Raw genomic sequence first — 27,218 nt, 5'->3', positions numbered from 1 at the left:
TCCCTTGTTAAGGTAAGCCAAGAGCTCCAATAGCTGATGTTTACAGGAAAAGATTAAATGCTTGATTGCATTACAAGAACTCCAAAACAATTAGGAATAATAGTAGTAACAATAAAAAGGTGTTTCCATCAACTTCAGGAAATACAAATCACTCAGCATAGTACCTTTAACATTTCTGTGCGCTTTCTGTACAGTGTAATCTGTGACTTAGAGAAAAGGCAGGGTTATAAAATCTTGCCTATGGAGAAAACTCTACAAAAGAAACCAGATGTACTGAAACCTGCAGTTAACTGCAGTAACAATTTAAGGTTAAGATCAGTGTCTTAATCTTGCTGAGACTATTCTTTATGGATAACATGATTTTCCTGCATATATGCAACGTCAGTAACTTGGTTTGGCAGGTATACTCCTGTTTCAGGCTTCACTACAGAAATGTTTTGCTTGAATGATTGTATTTGAGAATGTTAGCAACTATGTTTTTTTATTCCATAGTTAGAAGACATGGATATAAATATTTGCTCTGACACAGAAACAGTTTTTTAATTATTATTTGTCAATAAAAATATTGTAGAGAAAGAATAACGTCAACCTTACCTGCAACAAATAACAGCTTTGCATGACAAAGCCAAATCCAGGAAATACTGTCTCACTCCAAATGTCAAAGCATATTTCAGAGATTTACCGTCAATGATGAGAGCAAAATCATTTTCCTTCCTTAAAGCATCTCCAAGAGTACTGCAATGATGGCTAAGCGTCTCTCTTGTTCCCTATTGCACAAAAAATGTGTTGATTATTTTTAATTCCTACTATTTGTAGGTCTAATAATTCCTTCAGCAATCAGAAACACTGGCATACACTTGAGGAAATTTTCTTTTGATTATGCTATCAAATAGATGGTATCCATTAAAAAACAATTTGCAAATTTGCAGCAGTTGTGCCATTAGAAACCACAGTACAAAAGGTATGTAGGATTGCTCTCACCCTGCCAAAAATATCTAAATTGCTGTGGAACTTTTAATGCCTTTTGAATGGCAATAATAGTTGCATAAATGATTGCAAAAAGATATTACTAAAATACGTCTTCTTTATTTCTATGGAAAGGAAAACTCACATATATAGATACTGTAAGAAAAAAATTTTGTTCACAATTATAAAAAAAATGGTCCTAAACATTTTGAAAAAAAGTAAAGGAAATTTCAAAGATGGTTCACAATACAATTACATGCATTATAACCAAAAGCTCTAGCTATCAGATTAAATTTACATTTTAAGGTAAGGCAGCATCAACTACACATCATATTTTGCATTTTTTCAATTGCTAAAGGAATTGTGACTCACACTTGCTCATGTCACTGTTCTGTAAGGCAGTACTAAGAATTTCAGATTATATTCAGTATTCATCTGTATTTATGCAGCAGTATTTTGTATTTAGGCTGCTTTGGGTAGGTCTGGTTAATTACAATACAGGTCTACCACAGAGTGACATGGAGTTTTCTTGAAGAAAAAAAAATGTTTGTCGTATGTTTTACAATGAATGGCCTTCATAGAGCTACAAGATTTTCTTCAAGAAAGATGAAAATTTGTGCTTATAAAAAATTCAATCTAACAAACCGTCACATCCTATGACAACAATATAACAACCAAAAAATTGTGCTACTCCTGTGATATCAGGCATATGTAAATAGAATTTGGTGTAGCCATCTAAAAGGAAAACATCAAGGAGAATTACAAATCTCAAACACCCTGATATGAAACTTATGATACTGTTTTCCCACCCAACTTACTCCCATAATCTGGACATGCTGTTGTCTATGGTTTTGGCCTAATTAGCTTCTACTGGCCTTCTAAAGATTTATCTAAAGGTTTATCTAAAAGAAGATATGGCTGATGGGAAATTCTGCACTTCAAGTTTCCTGTCTTCCCCTCTGTAGAAACTTCAAGGTAAAGGAGGTGCCACTGTGCCACTTTTTTTTTTTTTAGTAACACTTCAAAATATCTTAAAAATGGACAACTTCTGTAACTATTTTGCGGAGTGCTTTCTTTTATTAAGAAATATTGCAATGTACAAAAAATATCAATTTTTCCTTATCTTCATGGATTACTTAGCTTCTGACAACATTTAAACAACACAATAGCCTGTACCTGTAATATTCTTCTCATCTATTGTTTCTCCATCATACATTCAGTATAAACTCTCCTGTTTAAATTGCCCTTAATTTATTTTTTAATCACAAACAGACATGATGTCAGGTATCTCCAGGCATGCCACAGGTTAAACACACCCCCCCCCCCCCCCCCCCCCACTTCTGACACTACAAGTTACTTACCCCAGCTGTAAAATTCCTTTGCGGGCTCTATGCTCTATGTCAACTCTATGCTGAAATCCAGTGCCTTCAATTAAAAGCATTACCAGAATATCCCTCATTTACTTCTACACCATTCCTATGAAGTGTTTCTCAGTGAAACTGAATGGCAATCAAACTATTTTCTAGTTTCAGTTTGAAGCTCACAACTGAAAGAATAAAACTATGTTTTCTGTCCATGACTAACAGTACTATACTAACTTCTTGGGCTGCTAAATGTCAATGTGGAGGCAAAAATCAATTCCAGTGTTCTTTTATGTAAGAACTTACTACCAAAATCACATTTTGTTTGTGAAGCTAAGATGATGTTCCTGGGAGCGGAGTCTCAATACAAATAATGTTGCAAAAAAATAGAAATATTTAAATGTTTTCTGGAAGTGATTCCAGTTCTACTTCACCTAAGGGATGCTAAAATGGGTGGGTGGGTGAACTTATTTTTCTTTTAATTCCATAAATAAGGGTATTTCTTCATACAAAGATCTCTTTCTACAGCATATTTTTTGGAGACAGTTCATGGAGCTGGGACAAAACTAAACAAACTTTTTTTTAAACTCTGATTTCCTGTGTTTTGCATGCTAAGGTTGTAATAATGACCAAACTGAGGATACATTTGTTCTGTTAACTGTTTTACATGTCTTAGGGACAGGGGACACTGCCTGTCCCTGAAGGATCAGCATTGAGCTAGCTCCTTTTTAGAAGACACCACTGGTATATAAGAGATATTGTGCTATAACTATAACAGCAAAGGCAAGAAGAATCCAGTATCACTGCAATGCCATAAAACAGTTCTCTAAGGTTGTAACCACACAGGTCCCACTACACTGTGGGGCAGGGAAGTTCTGGGCAGTCCAAGATTCTTACAACATGATACCATTTGTTCTCTAAGGTTTCATGGCTGCTTAGTTCCTCCTGTACTGAGGGAACTGGGTTGTCCAGCAGCCCTCAAGGAAGCACAGTTCCACTGCACGGTAGGGTAGAGTCTCAGTATGAACGATCTAAGCTGCTAAAAAGCCAAAGTTTTGGCCAATATCCCTTAAAAGATAATATTACAACTAATTATTATGGCCTCTTGCCAGCTGTTTTGGCATGCAGAAAAGAAATAGAAATTGCATCCACCCTTTCAGCTGCATTGACTGAAGGCTCTGTGATCACAGCACCTCTCTCACTATCTTCGGAGGCCCACTTTGCTCCCACAGAGATTTCAAGGCAAATTTTGACTCAACCCGTCACACTAAAAATAGAGACTGACATCCAATCGCAACCATACAAGCAAGGAAAAACCCACAGGTAGGAGACAAGGTATATATTAACTAAACGGTGAAACATACACCATCAAACAAGGAAGAAAGCTTTTAACACAGTCACTTGTTAAAATATTGGCACAAATTTATTATTATTATTATTATTTTAAATAAACCTCACCTCTTGCCCTGAAACTGATTACCACATTTACTTATTCCTGAAAAAACATGACGTATATCTTTGGCACAGATGGATTTGCAAGTGACCAGTTTGCAAATGCAATTTCAGTTGCCATGACATCTCCATTCCCATGTAATGGGAACTAACTTCATGCATGTAGAGAAAGGAACTCTTGATCTCTACACAATCTAGATACTTCAGTTTGAATACCATTATTCAGTATTCAAATTCAGTTTGAGTACCATTATCATATTAGATAATACAGTTTAAGAATAAAAAAAAATATACATTTTAAAAATACATTGCTTAAAATATATTCATTCACATTTTTTAGTCATCACACTAGAAATAGTTAACGTGCAATGCTTGGTTTCTGAGTTTTTATTGGACTCCTTTTAGAAGTTAAATAAAACCACCTCACTTTATTTCATGACATATGAAGACATACAAAATAGTCAATTCTTTGTATTTCAAATCCATTGATTAAGTATTGCAGTAGTTCTGAAATCCATTAGTCTATGTATTATTAATTCTTACAGATTGGTTGAGGATTGAAAAACTCAAAAATTAAGGATTTGAATCAAAAAGTTTTTATTTTTTTCATACCAACAATCGGTGATCACAATCCTTCATAAGCTATTCAAATAAGTAAACTAAGAAAAGAAGAAAATCGCCTCTCTCACAAGCTATTAGTGTCAAAAGTTGCTTACTGTATCACACTGGTTCCAAACATTAATGAATAGCTGCTGCCTGTTCTGTGTTTGGGGTTTTATTTTCAATTTTTATCAGGAAAAATATATTGCTTAAAATAGGTCATATTTAAAATAAAGTTATTGTGATTAAGTTCACACTGCAAAGTTGAAAACGTTATTTTAAGATGCTCAAAATATTTAAATAAATACTTATTAATTAAAAAAAGGAGAAAGTATTTTTAATTCATGTTATAGCCTACTTTTACATGCCAGCACTGAATGCTCCAGTTAAGGCATTCCCCTCTTGCTGATTCCCATAATTCCCTTTCACTTTTCTCTCCCTTTCTTTCCTTAAGTCCAGTCTTAAGCAACCCAAATAACATAGAGTAAGGTAAGCTTAGTATAATGGTTTCTCCTGAAGCCTTTTCGACAGTAATTTTTCCTGATGAGGGAATTCTTCCACTTTTAAGCTCATTTAATGCTCCCTTAGAGGTAATAACAAGAATTATGTTTCCCCCTTCTTCTCATGGGATTTTTCACTTAATCTTGCATTCTTACCTTATCGAAAGAATCTCTTCTCTGTGAAGCACTGTTGGTGGTTTTAACCCTTACCTGTACTTCAAGATCTGATTACAATTCCAGCTGTTAAACTACACAAGTACTTTTTGCCAGATACTAGGTATGTAAAGACCAGCATTAGAAATAAACTCAGAATTAGTTTGTTTGGGTACTACTACAAGCACCTAGCTTTGTGCCTGGATGGATAGAGTCATTACACTATATGGAATTAGCTTGGTAATCATTCTGAAGTCTATTTGTTTATTAGATACACTTTGTTTCTGGCAGTCATAGCTAAGTTTTGCAGTTATTCATCAACATTTTGTAACAGAGGCCGTGCTGTCTTCCAGTTGAGCAATCCAAAACTGAGAAGACTAAAAAACAAAACACCCCCTCCCTGCCCTGAACAAACAAACAAAAGGAGTCCTCCCCCCCAGTGGTTTAGCAGAATTTTCTGTATTTGTCCAGATAAATGAATGCTCCAAGTTATTTTTCAAACCACTTCAAACATGATATCTTGATATTTTAAGCAGTAAAAAAACCCACAATGTTTCATTAACTGAAAACTTCATGTTTTACTTACGTCAAGGGAGCCTTCATTTATAACAATTAGTCCCATGTTCTTTCTCAAAAGTTTACAGGAGTGACCTGTTAAAAACATTTTGTTTTCAACAATTTGTTTCACTAAGTCCATTAAAATGTAACAAAGCGTTTTTTCCTTTATTTATTTATTTTTCTTCTGTAGGGGACAGAAGACTGCCCCATCTGAAATGACTGGTAAAAAAAAAATACTTTACATTCTGTAAGAATTAGACATACAGGTAGTACACCAGAATGGTCAGAACTTTCCTTGTTGCAGTTTGTGACTGTTGTTTCTTGTCCTTGTGCTGAGCACCTCTGACTAAAGCACATTTTCTGTAAATTCCTTTCAGGTAGTTGAAAACAGCAAATAGATCTCCCTTAACTTTGGAAATCTTTGGAATGCAAGCTGCATTCCCATTCTTTTCTGTTATCTTTGATGCTTTAAGCAGAATTTGTGCTATGAGCTAGTAATGATGCAGGCCCAGACAAATAAATATATGCTATTATTCATAAAAAAAATAACAATATTGGTACAAAATGGATTTCCTAAAACCTGAAAGGTTTGTTTGAAAACATTGAAAAATTTGTTTGAAAAACAAATGAAAATAACCACAAACTGACTGTATCACGGGCACATATAAAGTTATTTAAGATTAAAGATAATAATACTAAAAAGAAACCATATAATCAAAATTACATTTTAGGGCACACTTAGGCTGCTTATTACTGAAATGCTGATATGCTCACCTGCAAAGAGTATTAGGTCTTAAATGCAGCTTTCCTGTACTAATATTTAAAAATACAGATTTATCCCTGTTTAACTTAGTTAATTCATGATTTCCTTTTACCCCCATTTAAAATAAAAGGAAACTACAAAAGGAAACTTCTGATTGGTGGTAAAGGTTATAGTTCTTTAATGAACTAACTATATGCTTTACTTTAGTTAAGATCATGGTCACTACCAGCTTTCCTTGAAAGAAGAAGAAACATAGGAAGGAAACTAAAAATACATTTTCTTAATATTATTCCCCTCTCATTGTCCAAAAAACCCAAACCATTTATTCTTCATTATTTTAGATGCTACAAAAAGCACAAATGCCCATTTTTAACTCCTCTCTAGGATAATATGAGTTTTTCTTGCTGCTACTGTTGTAACGGTGGAAGAATCTACCATTCCCCACTCTCTCCCTACCAGAGACCAAAAAATAAAATAGTATTTAAATTCTGGAAACCCATATAATAGCATTATTTTTACAAGATACCTTTCTATTCTGAAAGCAGTTTTACTCCAGCAACTTCTAAAATTTCTAAATCTATCAACAAAGTCATCAAGTAAAAGCATATATAATACCGATGTTAATGGCAGTCTCTTGTTTGTCCCCAGTAAGTATCCAAATTTTTATGTCAGCTTTCATGAGCGTCTCTATGGTCTCAGGCACTTTGTCTTGTAGTTTATCTTCAATTGCTGTTGCTCCAAGTAGCTGAAGATTCTGTGGATATAAAATATTTGGTACACAAAGTTTTTCCAGTTTAAATTCAGTTTTAATCTTTTAGTGTCTTTTGTTTAACTTTTCATGTTTATGAAAAGATTAATGTTCTTAAAATTCATGAATCAGATTAGGTAATCACTAATAACGTTCTTCAAGTATATTCTTATGAACTTTAAGTTAAATATCTATGTGTTGTGATAAACTGCCAACTGTATAGCACGAACACTACAACTTCACCCAATTATAGGTGAATACTTTGTTCAGCAAAAGCTGTCCCAGTGCAGGGACACAAAAGTAAAGCTAACAGGGTGATTCCAATTCTGTCTTCTGCTAACTGAAGAGGGCTTACAGAGAAGCCATCTTCCTCTGTGATGTAAACAGTGAAAGAACAAGTGTCAATAGTCACTTTCTGCAACAAAAGAAATATAAATTCATGAAAAGGAGAAGAAAAACAGTTCAGCACTAAAAAAAAAAAATTGCCTACTGTAGCTGGGAAGACTCCCTCCTTGGAGACACTCAGAATTTCATTAAAGTGCTAGATAACCTGGTCTAGCTTTAGAATTAGCCCTGTTTTAAACAGTGGGTTATGATTAGATGATCTTCTAATCTTAACTTTTCTGTATGATCATTATATAACAAAGCAGATGTTATTTCTCTGTTAACCACTTTATTCCACAAAACAGCAACCCTGAAAAAAAAATTAACAGTAGCTCAATGCAAAATCAGTACTTTCTGTGAAGCAAGTTACTTGCTGCAAAAACTTTGTCAAATTAATCTTTCCTTCATTTCAATCATCTCAACTGCTAGGACTACGTGATATATCTGTCAGTATACTCCTAAAGCTTTTTCTGTCAAAGCATTATATCTCAGTGACTCAGATTTCATGGTACATGTAAATTTAGAAAAAAAATCAAAAACAAAAACCATAACAAACTACTTCCCCCCAAAACAAAAACCTAGAGAAATGCACATACTTTTTCAATTAGTTCATAGCTCTCCTCAAGTTTGAGCGCTCTGTTCTGTATAGCTGTAGAAGCCCGGTGATAGACATCTAACCATTCTTGATAATCACTTTCTGAAATCTCAGCTACAGCAAAACACAGGGTTCTTAAGCCTAAAGAGAAAGCAGATAGTATGATTCAATATTTTTTTTAGTTTCTTCCTTGATATGCCTACAATGAGTAACTATTAAAAGCTTTTTTCTCCTGTATTTTATGTTTGCTTGTGTCTGATTTTCAACGTATTGCTGCACGTCTTGAAGAAGTTTATTTCATGTATCTAAAATATAAAATGTGATAGAAAGAGAAATTTATGCAAGAGAGTAACTCTTCCAAGGTAGCTGAATTTAATACAGGTGTCACACTTGAGGAAAAAATGAAAATTTTGCAAAACGTTCAACTTATCTTAAACTGTAGAAGAAACAGGAAGCCAATTACACTTGCTGAACAGATAATATACATTAGATGTTTAGGAACATCACAACTGTAAGATTGAATTATACTTCTGAGCAAAAATATTATAAACTTTAATTTTGTTATGATGGGAAGCAGTAACTCTATAATGAAAGCTAAAATATATCACCACAATGTTACAAATTCCCACTTCTTCACCCCTTCCCAAATGTCCTTATGAAGTTATCAGTTGAAGTTAGAAATTTACCATCTAGAAACCAATTGCGAATCCCATCAGATTTATTTTCCCATATCTCAGATTATTCCAGCTTTCCAAATTCTTAAAACAAAATCTTTGTATACAGGCAATGTTTGGAGATTTAACTTAATCTAGTAAATACTATATAAATATATACACATATATATACACAGACACATATATGTACTAGTTATACTTCATAACAGAATTTTTCCTTCACCATAAACCTAGATTGAACACTACAGTGAGAATCTAAGACTCTAAAATAAAAATAAATAAATCTCTTTTCTGACAATACAGACTTAAATTCAATTTAGAGAGACAGTTGCCAAAGTCCTAACAGTTTGTTTTCACATATCGTGAGATTCTTATGTTTCTAGCACATGAAGTTGGATTAATTCTTTATATATGGAGAAGAGCATTGCTCTAGCCAAATGAAATCTCTTGAAGCCACAATTTGCAGGCAGAGAGATTGAGGAGGGGGATAGGCAGGACTATTGGAGCGTCCTTGGTTATTTACCCACTATTCTCTAGGAGATGAAGAGCATCTTAACTAGGGGTGGCTAAACACAATATTTATTTTTTCACAGGCTTCTGCTGTGCACAGATCGGCACCAACAGCAATTCTGAAATAATCCAAGAGGCTGGGCATAACATAATAATATAATATCGTCAGGACATAAATCATTTGTAATTCTAATATGTTAATAATTGAGCAGTATTAGGAACAAAGCTTTTTACCGTCTAGACCTAAAGAACAAAAAATTCAGTTGATTTTTTAGTTCTTTGTTTGATAAGAATATGTTAGCAAGATTCAAAGAAATTAAAATGAAGTGAGAAATGACATGAGGGGGGATTATGACTAATAGGAATACAGTTTCCACGATTCTTTCAAAATATTTTAGGCAGATGATAAAACAAAGAGAAGAAATCAGCATGTATAAAATATCAGCAAACATGTCACTTGACACATTTTTCCTTTTAAATCAGAGCTTCATTTTTTTTTCTATTTTAATTAAAAAAAAAGTTTCTTTTCATTTTAATTTAAAGGAATCTTTCAAATAAAAAGTGGAAAACAGAATATCATTAAGTCTGCTTCTTAACAGACTGGAACAACAACACAGGAAAATTATACACTTTCTCTATTTATCCAAGCAGGCATTAACACTCAAGCTTAATAAATGCTTAAATATAAATGCCAGCCATGCTAACCACTTCATTTTTGAACAACACACCAAGAGCATGCAGCAAATGCCAAGGACATACTGTACTGCTACATGAAAGGATACACATGAGAAACTTTGCAACGTCATTGGCTGTAATTTAAATCTGATGCAAAAATAAATACCAATTTCATTAATCGATTCCAGAGAGAGGTGTACTTTTTTTTTGTTTTTAAGATTAAATTTAGTGTTTTTGAAAGGTTAGCAATTCACTTCTGAACAGTAAATCTTTTCACCTCTTTAAAAGAAGTGTAAAAAAACATTTGAACAAATTTCTTAACACTAATATATATGAGCACTGGTTTTAAAGAAGGGCAGGATTTTTCACTTTTTATTTTTATTTCATTCAGTCCAATCTGACTGCCAAAGAAAAATGGTATCATTTGTATCACTGATTTAATGAAAACAGTAGTTAAGAATTGGATTTAAATTCTCATATTAGTTCACACATGATAACAGTTATTGATATATTTTTACCTTTTCTGTAACCAGATATATATACACCCTTATGACCCAATAAGGGTCATGGTTTGACTGTTAAAAAACTGTCCCAAACTTGACACTTAGCTCGCATAACTAGATTTGTAAGGTCAAAGTATGCATCTGAGGCTTCGTGTTGTATTATCAGTCAAATGTCTTCGGTTTTAGCTGTGCTTTCAGCTTTCTTGCAAAGAAGGAAATTTATTCTTCTAAAGAAAGAAATTTTTTGTAAGTTTGAAACTCTCTAAGATTGTTTAAGGCTAACCAAGTGTTTCCTGTAGAGATCTTGATATGGAAAACAAGCAAAAGAAAGATCTCTGGCTTGCTTCTGCTGTCACCAACAAACTCAAGAGATGGTGACTACAACACTAATCAAAATGCTTAATTACACGAACCACAAGAGAAACAATTAGAGAAGTCATAAGCATAACAAACAGAAAAAGGATCTTTCCTGATGTAACTACATTTGATCAGACATCAGTTATGAAAAGTTAAGGAAAGCATTTTAGGTAAAGAAAATATTTTAAAGTTTGCTTTCAACTATAAGCTTATTTCTTAAAACACATTGAAGATACTTTTAATGCTCCATTAACAATGTATTAAAAAAACTGATGAGGTAAAAAAAAAAAAGAATTTCAAATTTCAGATTACCATAACTCTCTACCAGCTCATAAATAAATGAAAACACTATGACACTTCACAGCACAACTCTACAATTCATGCCCTCCCTCTTCTCCTCCTCCTTCTGATATCTTAGTGAAAGAAAGAACTAGGAGCACTGATGGAAAAACTAATACCAAAACAGAAAACTTTCTACAGTTTGCTTTCCTGCTTGTCTATGCTGTGGAACTTAATAATTGGCTGTTTGTATCAATAGTCTTAATTTCATAGTCTCTTATATTTTACTTACTACTCCTACTTCATGAGCCCTAATGGAGCAACTGCTTTGAAAGAGTGGTTGTTAAAAAGTAGCATATGGAAAACTAGTGATTACAATTCCTCTTATTGTGAGTGGTGACAGAAAAAATATATTGTAAAGCTGCCTTAAAAACACTATGCTAGTCATATGCAAGTATATTCACTTTGGCTGCTGTTTCTTATGCTACAGCATTCATTGTGTGAGGGAGATTAAAGTGATCACGAAAGATGAACCATTCACTAAGACAAAAAATTGTACGATATGTTTTCTGCTCTTCGGAAAAATATATTTTGTTTAAAAGCGTCTGAAGTGTTGTTTTCTTTCTTTTAAACTTACTACTGAAGCTTTTTCAGAAGATTATCTTTTAAGGGAGGCATTACTAAAATGTAATTTTCTAACTTCATGTGAAGAAAACATTACAGCAACATAAAATTGCAAAACTGAATAGTTGAACAGTAACCACATTTGCATTTAGTTTTAAATTGAATAGTATCACCCACCTTCTGTAGCAAACTGCTCTAGATGTTTTAAGGTGATTTCTTTGTATTTTGAACTCTCAGCAAGGCGGTCATAAATTACAGTATCCTACAACATAAATAAAATGAACACAAAACAATTTAATAGAAAAATGTGTTTTGTAGACAATAAAAACAGGAAAAAGTGGCAGAAAAATATGCAGTACTGTATTAGTTTACTTCAGTACAAATATATAAATGAATAGAAGTAAATTTATTTCAGTGGAAGGAAAAAAGGACGCTCTAAACCCTCTGAATCTCTAAAATTAAAAACTACATCACAGCAGAATTTCTCTCTCCTACATGTTTTGCTGTTATTTCCCTTCATTTTGAAAGGTACAGTATCTTCTTTTGTCTTGCCATGCGGATTATTTTGATCTTTTAAAATGCTGTCTTTGTTTTAATATTAAGCTCAAAATGTAAAATTAGTTTTGCATAACTGTCATTCGTAGGCTTTTGTAACCAGCTTGATACACAGAATGCTAACGAAAGCTTCTTGTCTTCTCTTGAGAAGATGCAGGATGGACATTTATATTCCATCAACTTTAGCTTTTTAAACCATTCAGGAACTAGATGTGCATCACCATCCCTCCTCCCCCGATCAAACATGAATTTAGATATGGACCAAGAACTAATGAGAAACCCTGCCATTCCTATATGCAAGTGTGATTAGGCTATCTTCTGATCTTAATCTTCAGGAAGATTTACTTCTGGCATAACACTGATGATAGGCTAAAATTCCCAGTTCTAGTAATCTAGTTGTTTATACTAGATTATTATTCCCACCTACTGATTCACGCTCAACAACCCCAGCAAGTAAATGATATGAAACCATACCTTCATCTATTTTCGTGGAGTACAGAAAGAAACAATTAATAGGAAGTATAAAGGTATTAGTCAAAGTACAAAGAACAGAAGTACACAATGAACAGGTCTCTCTTACCTTCTTACACAGTTAGTAAGGAAAAAAATAAACTAGTTCATCACATTAAACAACTACATAATAAAATCATGTAAACTGAAAAAGGCATCATCCTCTCCCATCCCTCACCATTTTCAATGTTTAGAAATTCTACCATTCTAACAACTTTTTGCTTTTGTACGTGTAAGTGCATGTTCTTTGATAAAGTGAAAATATAGTAAAACTCACAGCTCCTTTGCAGTAGAGTCTTAACTTTCCTGTTGGGGTGCGAACTATCACTGACATTCTCTTCCTAGAGCTGAAACAGAAATAAATGCCCAGTAAGTGGGTAGTTCATAAATATTTATATTTAACAACATTTTATCTACGAATATTGGTATGTAAGTTACATAATTCAAAAGAAAAGGAACAAAGCTATTCTGAATGATGTTTTCAGGTGACTGGGATGGAAAAGGTTTCGCTGTCTAATAACTAGAATGAATGCAGTCTTTCTGTGCACTTCTCTGTAGGTCTTTTTCCTGCAAAAAGGAATTTAAGAACCTTTACTGTCACCTTAATATTGTCTACTGATCGCAGAAAAGCATCTTATGGCATAAAGCATATGTGACCAAGATCATAAAGACCACTTCAGCATTTTCTTCCTTCCCAGCCAAACAGGAAGAGTCCCTAGTATACTGTGCTGCGTTACTGTCATCAAATGCTTCAGAGTTCTATTCATCACACATTATTTTAAGCATGCTGAGATTTAGAAGGTGCCTTGCCTCATGTTAACTACTCTCTGACTGTCAGTTGTTAATGAGATCTATGTTTTTTTTCTGTCAGTCCTAATGACTGAAGTCAAGGTAGGAATGGGAAGAAAGGATGGACAAGATGGTCATCTTTGCTTTCTGTCTTCCCTTTGAAGGCCTCCAACAAACCTACTTTAGATTCAATATCATACCCAGTCAAAATGTGTATTTATACCATAATTCTTTCAAACCTTTTTTTTTTTTTTTTTTTTTAACATCTCCACAGGAATTATTTAGGGAACAAAAATAATTTGTCATGCATCCAGCTCACAGTAAAATACACAAAAGAGATTGAAGTAAATGGTCCTTTTATAAGTTCAGTTCCTGTTGGGAACTGGATCCCATTTATAGATCATCAAATAGCATTGTATGAATGGTTTCTGAAGTTCAGATTGCCAAGGAAAACATCCCATAAGTGGAATATATGGAGATAGGTTAAGGAAAGAATTTTAAAATTACTCGTGAAGTAACTGCCTGAATATTATCTTCAAGAAAATATTTTCCTATTCCACCTATGTGTGCACTTTGCTTCAAGCAGAGATCTAAGCAGCAATATTTAATTACATTTCTACTGTGACTATTGCATAAGACAGCATAAAAAGACATTAACTGCTGCAACTCTTTCTCTATTTCATCTCTAATCTAAAAAATCTCAGATAAAACCCTTAGACAGTGTCCAGTCAGGGATTCACTAAGATAACCATTGAGAAATTCAGATAATCTAAATTGCAATTATGTTGCTTAAGCTTTCTTTAAAATCCTGAGATTCAATTGATTACTGGTATAATTGTTTAGCTTATAGCTGCCTTAATTCATTACATCAGCCTGAATGTTCAGCTAAGGAAAAGAGGAGGAACTTGTTATCTATCTATCTATCCATCTATTTATTTATTTTCAAACATATGTATATATATGTGTATGTATATATATTTACTGTTTATACAGATACACACACACACTTCATAGCTAAAAACTAAGCAGTTTTTTACTTGTCTTGTAATACAAGAAAATTGCAATCCTGAAGTTCTGTATACAGCTGCATGCGTATCAATCTACTGAAGATGCACCAGAGAATAAGCAATGTTTTCCTGTAACTTTCTGAAACTTGATCTGTGAAGACAGACATTGAATCTTGACTGACATATATTCTTCTTAGCAAAACTGCAATAAAGCTTATCAGAGGACTTTCTGTCAAGGACTTCTAACTTTTAACTTTTTATGAGCCTTTTCACTGCAGTGATAGTCTTATGTCTGTTTTGTGGTAAAATAAGTAACCATAAAATTGCGCTATTAAATGAAACTCAATGCGATACCATTTTTTTTGTTTTACTTTCTTCACATAGGAGAGACAATAGCTGGTAATTCCTATGGAATTGTCATGGGATTACAGCTCAGCTGAATCATTGTGAGGGGACAGAAACAGTCTTGATGGGCCCTCTGCTACTTTGCAAGGCCTATCTACGGTTTAAGATGAAATTTTCATCAGAGTTTATCCACACAAACACAAAAAACAAATATTGCTACCAAGGTTTTTGTACCTCTTCTGTCAGCCACTTTTTTTTTCCCCCCCCTACATTTACAAGTATCAGTCTTCAGTCAGAACAGGACCAGTACACTTTGTCCCTCTTTCAGTGATGGAGAGGAGATAAGATCTGAAATGCTCTAGAAGGCAGCCTTCTGTCTGCACAGTACAACAGCCAAGGCAATGTGCATTATTCATAAAACTGATCGGGTCTGAGACTTGTCAAGCTATTGATGCATTTCAGACAAATTACAGTGGTATTCTACATCAAAAATGTTTTTCTCTAGACAAGGAGCTTTACCCTATAACTACCACAGAAGACTTATGCTAGAATATGGAGATGTGCTCCTGGGATGCAGAGGAAGATCAGTCATTAAATCAATAGATGATGCATACTCCAGATATTGAAATACAATTACTAGGTCTATAGTCATCACTGAAATTAATTCTGGTGCTAAAATTCAATTCATTCCTCTAACCAAACAGATACAATCAAAACCTCCATCAGTAGAACTGTGTGCGTAATGACACATTCTTGCACTGATGTGCAATTTCTACACTGATAACGGCCATAGCTTATGCTTACTGAAACAAGGAATCACATACTGAAATTCATGCTACCTAGCCCAGGTGAAAAGACAGTGCATATACTCAGCACAGGGGTAACAGTAAGCATAAGATTTTCTCTGCTTTTGGATCCTTAACTGACACAACGGACTTGATTTTGACTTGGTTTTGGCTCCCAGGAGATAGCTGCAGTTTTTCTATTTGTTATAATTTCAGATGACAGAATATGAGAATGCACACAGCATTTCCTTCCACAACTCCTTCTCCTGACATCATGGGGAGCCCTGAACAGCACAGAGTCACAACAGGGTCTAAAAAAACTCTTTAGTTCCTTAAACTTAGGGTACCACAGCAGTTGTGGCACCTGAGCAAGGTATCTGTTGGAGACAAATGAAACTGAGTACTACTCATAAGGACACTAGTTACTCCACAGACATTAGCACTACATTTCAGGAATAACTCCCTGCTGCTTTAGGATTATCAGTCGTTTTCAGTATGCTCACAAGCCAGTTGGACTGAAAGCTACTGCCTTACAAAGGATAATTAGCATATTGTATATTTCTGTTTTCACAGGCACACCTCTGATCACTGCAAAAACGGAGTACCATAAAATACAACTCTGCCAAGCATTCCTACAAGTTTTACTTATGTAACTTACTTCTCTGAAGGACTACTCTATCAAATATTGACACTGTTGCGCTCTTGCTGAAGAGTCTGATCTGGTTTGTACTGGAAGGCAGTAAGAAATTAGTTTGCATTTCTTCTGGGGAAAAAAAAACACCCTAGAACACCTGGAAACTCTTAACTCAGGAGGAGTCTTAATTGTTACAGATTACTACTCTGAAGGTACATGCTGCTACCCATACATATGGTGTTAGGTTTTTGAGTCAGAATTTCTCCTGCTATGGAGCAAGGGTGACCTCTAGTGCTTCCAACAAGTCAGTTCCAAGCAAAGCTAAACCTAGAATAAACAAAAACAGCTATAAAAACAGAATGCATGGTAAAGTTTTGGTGATTGGTATCCACTGAAAAACTCAGTCCTCCAACGGCTAAGATTCAAAAGGAATTCTCCATTCTCCATGAAGTATCACTGTTTAAAATATGGTTTTAGACTGACACAGAATTTTAAGATCGATGAAATCAAGATAAAGAGCAAAAATAGGAACAAAATAGGAATCTTTTACTGCTACCCCATGAATAAAGTATGAACTTACACAAATGTCAGAATAACAATATACAAGCAGATGTGCAACATGCTTGCTAAATTTCCAGAACAAAAAGTGAAAAAAGTGCCTACAGGAAAATGAAACAATGGCGGAAGTCTGAAAAATGTCAAGTATGTCCTCTACAATATAGAAAACATTAATGTTAATTGCAAGAAGTCATTAAATTACATTCAGAACTATAAACAAGTCTGTTGCTTTTTTTTTTTCACTTTGCTGATTCTTCTGTTATACTTTGCATTATTATTACTATTATTATTATTATTACAGTATTATTACTATTATTAGAACTACAGGCAACTAATTCTCTCATTTCACACAACCTATCCATCTACAGCCCCTTTTCTATTGCTTTGGATTTTTATTTATTTTTTGATCTTTTAGAATCCTCAAGATGAACTCAAGGGAAACGTAAGAGGACAAGGAAAGGCAAACAATGATCACTTTCCGCAAGCATGTTTTTGAAACTGAGCAAAAGCAAAAGTGGAAAATATTAGACAGAAAGGAGATGACAAAAAATATATGCCTCTGGAAATATTTTGGAAGAAAACCAGAAGCGTGATCTTAATCAAGTGCGCTATTTTACCTATGGTATGATCACATACTATATATTTCATTATAGAAATAAAAGCCAAGCCTGCACACTTTGCCTGTACAAGTATCAAAAATGCAAATGTTTACCCATAAGGTAAATTCATAAAGTATTCTCACAAAAAGACATTAAGTGCTCAACAAGCTGCTTACCTTGTAAATTCCAGCACGTTTAGCAGTTCATATCTCTCTTCTTGTCCCAGCTGAAAAATAAAAAAAGTTGGAAATTAATGCAAAAGAAACTACAGCAGAACAATCAAAAATAAACAAACAACATCTCAATAGATATGTACTATGATGCAGTTATTCAGAAATTATTTAATATGGCAATAGTAAATACAGCAAATTATAATGGTACCCCAAAATACTTACAGACTCTATGATTACTGAGTCAGGTGTCCTTCCAGTGAATACAAAATGAAGATGCCTGGCTGCTCTGACCAATGCTCCTTCATCTGCAACAAGTCAATCAGTAGTACTTATTTTACAAGATGTACAAGAAAACTGTTAGCTTACCCCATGATTTAATAGATGCTTTCAATTTCTTTTTTCCTTTAAAGATTTCTAAGACCAGACTCGATGCTGGTAAGTACTCTTTGTTTCTCCTGTTAAAACTGTGATGAAATTAATTTACAGTTCACAGAAAATAAGCCCCCAAAAGAGCACATCTCTCAGTACAGTGATGAGAACCCACTCTCCACAGTTTTAACTTGCAAACTAATAAATTATGCATTCCGGTAGATGCAATGACACTGCTTCACTGAAAAACGAGACATACTGCCTTCTTTCTACCCCTAAGCATACCTTCAGGGACTCAGATGTTTGGATGCTGACTAAACATTGTTTAGAGAACAAATCTCACAATTCCTAAGTGCCTTATTCACTAGGGAGCTGCACAACGTACTTTCCCTTTTATTTAAGTTGTGATTTAGAAGTAAAGAGTGATAAATCATTCCAGTAAATAATAGATAACTTCAGTAGCTACATTTGGGAACCCAGTCTCCAATGGGCATTGGTTCTCTCCAAATGGTTTAAGCTATCAGAACAGAATTAGCTCACCGTTGCTAAAAAAAAAAAAAAAAATGCTGCATGGCCCAGTTAGCTTTATTTATGGCCCTACCACCATCTGTGTCTTTCAATTTTTGAAGGATAGAATTTCCAGATAGATAGCCACGTAGGAGTTGGGGCAGACAGGGATGACGAAGACTGAAGAATATCTGCTTCACGTCACATATTTCAAAGATTTTGCCTTGCTGCGTTGTGTCCCAAATTCAAAAGTTGTCTATGAACCAAGGTAGGCTTCAACTAGACCTTTTGTGCTATAATCTTTTCTCAGTCTCTAGTAGACTTGATCTCTACTTTTATCCTATTAAAACAATTTCTTGTTCATTTTTGATTACAAACAGTCTGTGCTAATTACCATGGTTACAGAATAGGTTCACAAGCAAGGACAGTTTATCTCCTGGTTTGATTTCTATTTGCATTTGAGCGCTTCCTTTGGACTTCCTCACCAATCTGATGACAGCTTATGAATGCTATATGGTTAATTACCCTTTGTCCTCATATAATCCAGACGACATCCGTATAAATATTCTAAGGCAAATCAGAAAAGTCTACATTCATATTTTTAGACAAAACTGATTCTAGCTGACACTTTTTTTTGATATGTTTTCTTTTTTAATTTCAGAAGATACTTCAAAATAAACAGTACATTTTAAATAAAATTTGCTTGTTGAGTAAATAGTTTTTACTATTTTTAAAATTGTACTGTAAGTTCACTCAGTTATTTGACTCTCACCTGGAGATGCTGCTTGATATACAATCTTATCACCTTCTCTTTCTGGAACTGCTGTATGACACACTGCCATCATCGTCAAAAACTCACATATTATAGGTGCAGTTGGCTAAAAAAAAAAGTCAGGAAATGATTAATAATTTAATCCATAAGTAATTCAATTTTAATAATATGAACAGACAGTAACCAAGAAAATGATAATGAAAGATTTTTCTATCTTTAAACTATCAACAATTAAATAAAGCAGACATTATCTATCTGTACACCAATTTCAAAATGCAAAATAATTTCTTGCTTCTGTACTTCAATATAAGCAATGTAGAGTTTAGTGGTATTCACTATCATACAATCAAAAACAAATAATCAGAAACACAGAACAATTTAAAAAAGCATTTTATAGGGAAGGTAAATCTGAATGCTGTATTGAAAATGTAAAATGATTTCACAGATTTTTTTATTATTTACTGAAGTCTCTTTGGATGTTGTTGTTTTTATTAAAAAATATTCCTTCTAACATTACTTTTGCCTAACACCTTATTTCTTAGCATACTTTTTAAGAGCCTTTGGAAAGATGTAGCAACCAAATCTGAAAGCAATTTGGAAAATAATGCAAGGTCAGGCAGCCAGTTTTTAAAGGAAGATACTAAGATGAGTATCCCAGGCACTTCAAAATCTACAAAGCTGAAAGAATTTCACATGCTTTAACCAAGAAAGGGGAAAAGAATGTATCTAAGCAGAAATAGTTGACTGTTTTTGACTAAAAAGAACTAACACCCCTTATTAGTACAGCTGAAGTTTGCAAATGAATGAACTGACTCCTGAATGATTGCTGAAATGAAACCACACCATTCCCTTCTAAATAAGATCAGTTGCCACCTCAACCAAGATTTCTCATAGCATATTTGTAGTATTTCTTTATGTTACTTTATAAAATATAATAATCTCTGAAAACCTAACCTAATTCCACAGTACAAAAACACTGATGGGTGACTTGTAAAGCTCAGATGAATTCAAAGCTTTTCAAAATCAAACATGGGAGTAGATTCCTGTCCTCTTCCACTGATGGCCCCAAGATGCTCTAAAGATGTATTCAAAAGGCTGAACTACAGATTCTTTTCCAAATCACTTATAAACACATTCAACGTGTATTGGTGAAACCTCTTTGAATTCTTTTAATTTGTGCCTGAATTTTAAAGATGTATACAAATGCTTTTTTTCTCTTTTTTAGAAAAAGGTAAATAGCTCATTAGATCTTGCTCATATTACATAGACCTAATAGTGTGTATCTACCAGAAAACTCTAAAGATTCAATCACCTGTGCACCAAGGATTCTCTAGACAACAGCAGCAACAGGATGATGCTTCTTCAAAGCAGTCCACATAACTAGCACTGAAACTGGCCTGTGCAGGTAAATACAAGAGCCCCCGCTGCTTTAGATATGCTTGAGATTCGCACTAGCGTACCAGGCATTTAAGGCTGCCCCATTTGTAGGAACAAAATGCTTCATTGCCTGCCAGTTACCCTGAAATTACCCTCAGAGAAAGATAAAATTTAAGGAAATAGGAGTAATTTATTTACACTCCAAATATAGAACAAGAACACCTGCATTAATAGTGTAAATGTAAAGTGTAAAAAAAAGTCTCTTGTACAAATGAAAAAATAAATAGTAATGGTGGTACTGCTTCTTATATCATAAACCTTATATCATAAACCTACTAACTTTCTGTTAAACGTATTTTCTCTTTGGGGCAAAGATTAGTCTCTAGAAATGTGTGACAGCGACAGAATGGCCAAGGTTGGAAGGAACCTCTGAAGATCCTCTAGTCCAACGCCCCTGCCAAGCAGGATCACCTAGGGCACATTGCGCAGGATGGCATCCCAGGCAGGTTTTGAATATCTTCAGAGAAGGCGACTCCACAACCTTTTGGGGCAACCTGTTGCAGTGCTCTGTCATCCTCACACTAAAGAAGTGCTCTCTCATATTCAGCCATCTGTTTCATCTCATCATCTGAGCTGATGATCTAAACTTATGTAAGCGTGTACACAAAAACAATGTATATAGTTAATTCCTGATTCTTATCTAAGCCTGGGCACTGAAATAATTAGTCACGTCATGAGAGAAACTTAACTGACTGATCCTGAAAGCTTTGATGGAGATCATGACGTTGTATGCACAGCAGGACTTAAGATAAAACAACCATAGAATGTAGAATGTAAGACTGTTATATTTCAGGCTTAGAAAATTCTAAATCAACTCTACAGAAGATAAGATTAGATGTTATTTCCAAGTGGATATAATTAACATATATCAACAATGAATAATATAAAAGTATTCATGAGGGCATGCTGATTTTGTGTAAGTACATTATCTATTTTCCTTCAAAGGACATAATGTTTTGACTTAGTGAGAGCAATGTTCTAATTTCATAAAACAACACTGATTGTTTCTATATCACTTACATGATTGTTCTGAAGATTCTCCAATAGTGATGAGTCACTAAATGTCTTTTCTTCTCCATTTTGTGAGCCCTGCCTAGAAATAATAAAGTAAAAAAGAGATCACCATTAGTGTATTCTTACGTGATTTGCATATGAATTGTTATGTTGCCATGCCAGGGTCAAAACACAAATTTTAGTTTGTAGATGTCACAATAAAGGGATGCAGTCACATGCTGAGAAAATGAAGCGAAAAGGAATTTGTTTCATATCCCCAAACTTTATCTAATTTTAATAAACCTTGATTTATATAAGTACACTCAAATCAAGGGAAGTTTTTCTGCTCACTTTAGATAATGCAGGAGGAAGTAAAAATCAATCTACACTGTAAGACTGGCTCCTGATCTCCATAGGAAGAGAGTATTGGAACAATTCAGAACAACATACACCTGGATAGGTTATATTCCTTTGAGAAATTAGCAGCTTTGGAATAGGTTTGCAAGTGTCTGCAGAAAAGAAAGTCAGGTACCTGAAAGGGGTAAGCAAACTGAGTTCAGACATTAAGGAAGCCTGGACAGGGATGGTTTGTTTTCTACTGCTTGTGACCAAAAAGAAGCCTAGTAAACTCATGTATAAAGACACAGCAACAATGGTGAAGTAGCAAAGGATTGAAGAGACACAGGATGGAGACGGTTCTTGAGAAATGAAGTCACACAATAACTTTCATATTGCACAAGTCTTGTGGCTGAAGCTGAGAGCTCAAAATAAGTTACTTCTAGCAAGATGTTACTACAGCTGATTGTTGAGTATCAAGACAATCCAGTTGAGTTTGGAATCTCAGTGAAACAAAACAGTGCTGAAAAGTGAACCCACTTAGAGGAAAGTGTTCATTATTTTTCATTTACTTTGGATTTTGCCTTGAATCTTAGAAGAAACTGAATATACTCAGTGATTTTAAGTTGAAGCATAAGACACACTTGTCTCAACAGCAGTCTAAAGATCTATGAAAAAAGTGAGCTGTTCTAGTCCTGTATTATCACAAAGGAATACAGAGTGCTGTCATTTTGTATAACTACTGAAGGACTGCTTTTTCCAAAAGCCTATTATGAAAGTGAGGAATTCAAAGCATCTTCAATCACCAAGATTTTCTCTTCTATTTTTTTTTTAATGCAAAGCAGCTGGATATTGTAATGCTAGAAGTTAAAGATTTCAGATACATTAGATTGATTTAGAGCTTAAGGCAAGCTTTGACTGTTTAAAGCTTTCTGTCAGAAAGACTTCAGGACATTTTTCAGATTCTCAGTACCAAAAACACTGAAAAATATTTGCAGATATTGCTGTTTTCCAGTAGGACAGAATGTATTTCTAGTACTAAAAATAAATATTAAAAGGCTTTGGAATTTGGTACATTATTCATTTTAAGTCTAGAAATATTAGTCAGATTTATTTAATTGTAACAGATTTATATACAAAAATAATTTTCCTAAGTAATTTATTTTATAAATATTTACACAAATTTCACAGTTTATAAAAGGGATATGTTTAACCACTATTCAGGCATAGGTTCATTTTCCTATTTTAGATGTGCTTATTGAAATTCTGATGTGTATTACTAAAAAATAGCCTTACTGCATAAATATCATACAAAAACATGCTTTATTTCACTTAAGCATTGCATTAATGAAACCACTCATTTTATTGCACAGTTAAGAACACTTTTGTTTGTAATAAACAACTACAAAATATTATTAAATTATAAAATAAAAACTAAATAGTAATATCAATAAGAATGTTTGTAATAATCAGGTCATAACATCAAATAAGGATCTTCAGATCAGGTGAGATTTTAGGGTGTGTATATGTACTACTTTTTGGAAATATGTGGAGGGATTTTCAAAAAAAATTAAATCTAAAGAAAAAAATGTTAGTTTTAAGCTATCATATCAAGCTATTTCTTGTAAACCTTTTACATATAAGGAGACAACATATTACAGAGTTTTGGGTGATGTATCTTGCAATGACTTTCAACAAATACAATAAAGATAATTTAAAAACCGTAAATGAAATTTTGTCCTGCGTTTATCTCACTTTATTTTGATTGCAAATAATTAATTTAAGAAAGAACAAGAAGGAAGCGCAAGCCATCATGCAGATGGCAGCAGAAAGGATGCCTGGACTTAGCCTTTCCTGAGGTCCCTGTCAGGAGACTCATGTTGGCCTCAAGTGTAATTGTGTATTTTAATTACAGTTTCAGATAAGAATTAGGCAGTGCTAATACTCTAAAACTACCTGCAGGAAGCAAAACATTAACTATTATTTTTTTTCCCACTCTCAAACATAGATTATTTTTCAAACACATTAGAGGTTATTACTGAACTATTGCTAGATAACAGTAGAAAACTGTGATCAAAGCTACCGTAACACCAACTACCTTTATAAATGACAAAAGTCTCTCCAATAATCAATTCTGACTTGTACAGGCTACCTTTAGGATAGGATAGGATACCTCAGTAACCCTAGTAACAATTCTTCTCCAGAGTACACAACCTAACACCATATAATTCTTATGTCATAAATTCGTGTAATACTTGGTTGGTCTGCATCGACTTGAAACATAACTTCTGAGTAACATACTTTGCATTTAGCTGTGTTTCTAAAAATCTATCTCATCAGCTTTAAGCTTGAATCTTAAACACCACATACTAAATGACTTTTAGAGCTTACCAATCATCTGAAGGAACACTATAGTCCTCAGGCTCGGGGCAATGGCTGCACAAGAAGCAAAGGAGGAATAGAAACAGGAAGAGGAAAAAGAATCACAAAGGCTAAAAAAATTTGATCACATATAAAAGAGAAGTTAGTTCATGAAATTGAATGACTAAGAAAAGTTTTAAAACCATCTCAACTGAATATTTTGATAGTGCCTAAAAAGAATAAAATATGCAAAATCTTATGTTTCTCTTGAGACTTTATAAAATATAAATGATCATTTTTTTTTGATTGGAAGCATGTCTACTTACTAACTTACACCATCTGATATCAAAGCATTAGCCCTCTTTACAATTCTAGCTTTATATTTCAGTATACATTTTAATAATGTTTTTTGTTTGTAAATAAAAGGTATGGTTTTTTTTCCCCATTATCCAAAGCTATGCTAATGCAGCTTATCTGAGTTCACAAAATGTTTAAAAACACAGCTAGCAATTGCACATCAGGATTCAGCCCCATGATGACACAATTTTGAATATATCACAATTTAGAATACATCAGAAAGAAGAGGCATAGGAGACACAACAACCACTTCTATCCTTTTCTGTTTTCCAATCTCTCATCTGCACCAATACAGAGAGAGAGTTCCCTCAGTAGCCATCATGCTGTAGTGGCTATTTACTGTAAAAAGAAACTCTGCTTTCTAAACAGTGATGCTTATCTGACAAGCATCTGATAGCTATATATTTTCAAAAAGATGTGGATAGGAGCTATGAAATATAGGAAGAAGAATCAGACCAAATTATTATTATTATTTTTAAAGTACAGTCATATCCAGGTTTTGCAAAGGAGAAATTTCAGAATTTGTGCTATACTAAGTGCAGACGAAGGTATACAACAAACCAAATATTGATTTTATGTGCCATTACCATTAGTGTATTTTTTTCATCTTAGCTCACATGGTTGAAGTTGAGCCATATATATAGGTGTGTGTATGAAACATCAGGGTTGGAAATTTATTTTATTACAGCTGTTAATTAAAAAATATCAGTATGGTTAATGCATTAAGTATCTAAGTTTTTCAAAACAGAAAGCCTACATTAGACTCTGCAAAATTAGTTTTGCGTTTTCAAAGGGATCCAAACAATAAAAAGCCCAAACATCACTTTTAGCACAAGTCCAAAACTTAATTTCACAACCTCTGTCTGGTTTCTGCCCAGCTCTACAGGTGTCTAATTATCTGCTTACTGATCAGCCTAAGTCCAGCATCTCATGTACTGGGAAGGCATGCTGACATTTACAATATAGGTGCTACATCTCTATTCATTGCTCTAATGAATTTCTTTGAAGTAAAAAGCCTTAGAAGTTTGAGGCCTTTACAAACTCATTTGAAGAAGCTGGCCGCAACTGTTGACTAGTAAGTAATAAAACACTTTGTTTGCATTTAGTTCAAGAGGTTTCTTAACAGCAGCATTGATACTAGGAATTATGCCACTTAAACAGTATTCATAAAAGCCATCTGGATTACATGCTAGAGCACTGTAATTCAAATTCTTGTTCATCCGATGTATTGTCTAGTGCAAAAGCACGTGCCTACATAAAACATGAAGCATGGACTACTAAAGTAGCTTTTTTTTAATTTTGAGGAAAAACCTTATTTAAAGAAAAAATCATCAACAGTAACCAGACACAGCAACAGAAAAAATAATAGGCATACTGAAGTTGTGTTACTGCAGTAAGCCTATCTAAACTTCGTTTTTTGCTCCTGTTTCCAAAAAGACGTGTCATGACTGAAATGTTCATACTTCCTCTAAGTACCATCTGATAGTCACAAATTGACTCCTAGTTGTATCTACTGCCAGGCATAAGTTTATTTTAACTGTGGTGTTAATTTAGTGTGTGCACATATGCATAGGCAAAAAAAGGAATACAGATAAAGAAATAAGAATATATTAAAATACCTACCCATAAGCAACTCCTGCCACAGTACATTTTTTAAACTGCATGACATTGCATGTCAGGGTACCCGTTTTGTCAGAAAATATGTATTTGACCTAAATGAATGATAAATTCATTATATGTTAATATTCAACAGTTATTTACATATCTAGTATAATTCAAGGCTATTAACAGACTAAATATATATATATATATATATATATTTTTCTTTTTAACCAGTTCGGCAAGAATGGTTTGGGTTGGAAGAGACCTTAAAGAGCAGAGGGGAAGAACCATCACCTTTGCTGGTTCACATTTCTGTATCTTTTGATGCAGTCCAGGATACGGTTGACTTTCTGGACTGCAAGTGCACATTACCAGCTCATGTTGAGCTTCTCATCAACCAGCACCCTCAGATTCTTCTCATCACGGCTGCTCTTACTCCATTCTCTGCCCAGCCTGTATTTGTGCTTGGGATTGCACTGAGCCAGATACAGGACCTTGCGCTTGGTTTAAGCTAGATTTAATTCTAACAGGGCTTTGACTTTCCTAACCTGACCCCTGGCTGCTTGGACAGTTTCTCTGTATTCATCCCTTGCTTCCACCCTTTGCATCTTTGTTGACTTCATAGGAAATGAAAATACACAGTACATAAATGTGGTAGATGCACAAATGTGGTAAGTCTTGATACTCATTTCCAAAAACGGCAATCGAATGAGATGACTTGAAACTTATGCTTGCTTCAATACATGGTGGTCTGCTTAACTATTCCCCACTCTACATAATTTTGAAATACAAGAATCTAGCAAAGACCAATGGCTGTTCTACCTGCT

At 34.0% G+C, this 27,218-nt stretch overlaps 1 protein-coding gene across 7 annotated transcripts in view; it reads right to left on the bottom strand.

Moving 5' to 3' along the window:
* ATP8A1 (ATPase phospholipid transporting 8A1) overlaps positions 1-27,218 on the bottom strand; it is a 102,411-nt gene that overhangs the window by 40,048 nt on the left and 35,145 nt on the right. For 6 of the 7 annotated variants that reach the window (XM_080589350.1, XM_080589348.1, XM_080589347.1 and 3 more), the window contains 12 exons: positions 26,413-26,501; positions 24,463-24,507; positions 21,763-21,835; positions 19,306-19,411; positions 17,880-17,962; positions 17,661-17,710; positions 13,045-13,114; positions 11,880-11,964; positions 8,082-8,221; positions 6,969-7,107; positions 5,619-5,683; positions 595-767 (listed from right to left, as the gene is read on the bottom strand). In XM_080589350.1, the coding sequence (XP_080445476.1) occupies positions 595-767; positions 5,619-5,683; positions 6,969-7,107; positions 8,082-8,221; positions 11,880-11,964; positions 13,045-13,114; positions 17,661-17,710; positions 17,880-17,962; positions 19,306-19,411; positions 21,763-21,835; positions 24,463-24,507; positions 26,413-26,501 (1,118 nt within the window). The remainder of the gene's footprint in view (positions 1-594; positions 768-5,618; positions 5,684-6,968; positions 7,108-8,081; positions 8,222-11,879; positions 11,965-13,044; positions 13,115-17,660; positions 17,711-17,879; positions 17,963-19,305; positions 19,412-21,762; positions 21,836-24,462; positions 24,508-26,412; positions 26,502-27,218) is intronic. The other variant, XM_080589349.1, reaches the window with a different exon arrangement.

Source organism: Anser brachyrhynchus (assembly GCF_964034855.1).
Source record: "Anser brachyrhynchus genome assembly, chromosome: 4".
Taxonomy (NCBI): Eukaryota; Metazoa; Chordata; class Aves; order Anseriformes; family Anatidae; genus Anser; species Anser brachyrhynchus.
The sequence above is the reverse complement of the archived record's forward strand: the minus strand, read 5'-3'. Positions and strand labels throughout refer to the sequence as shown.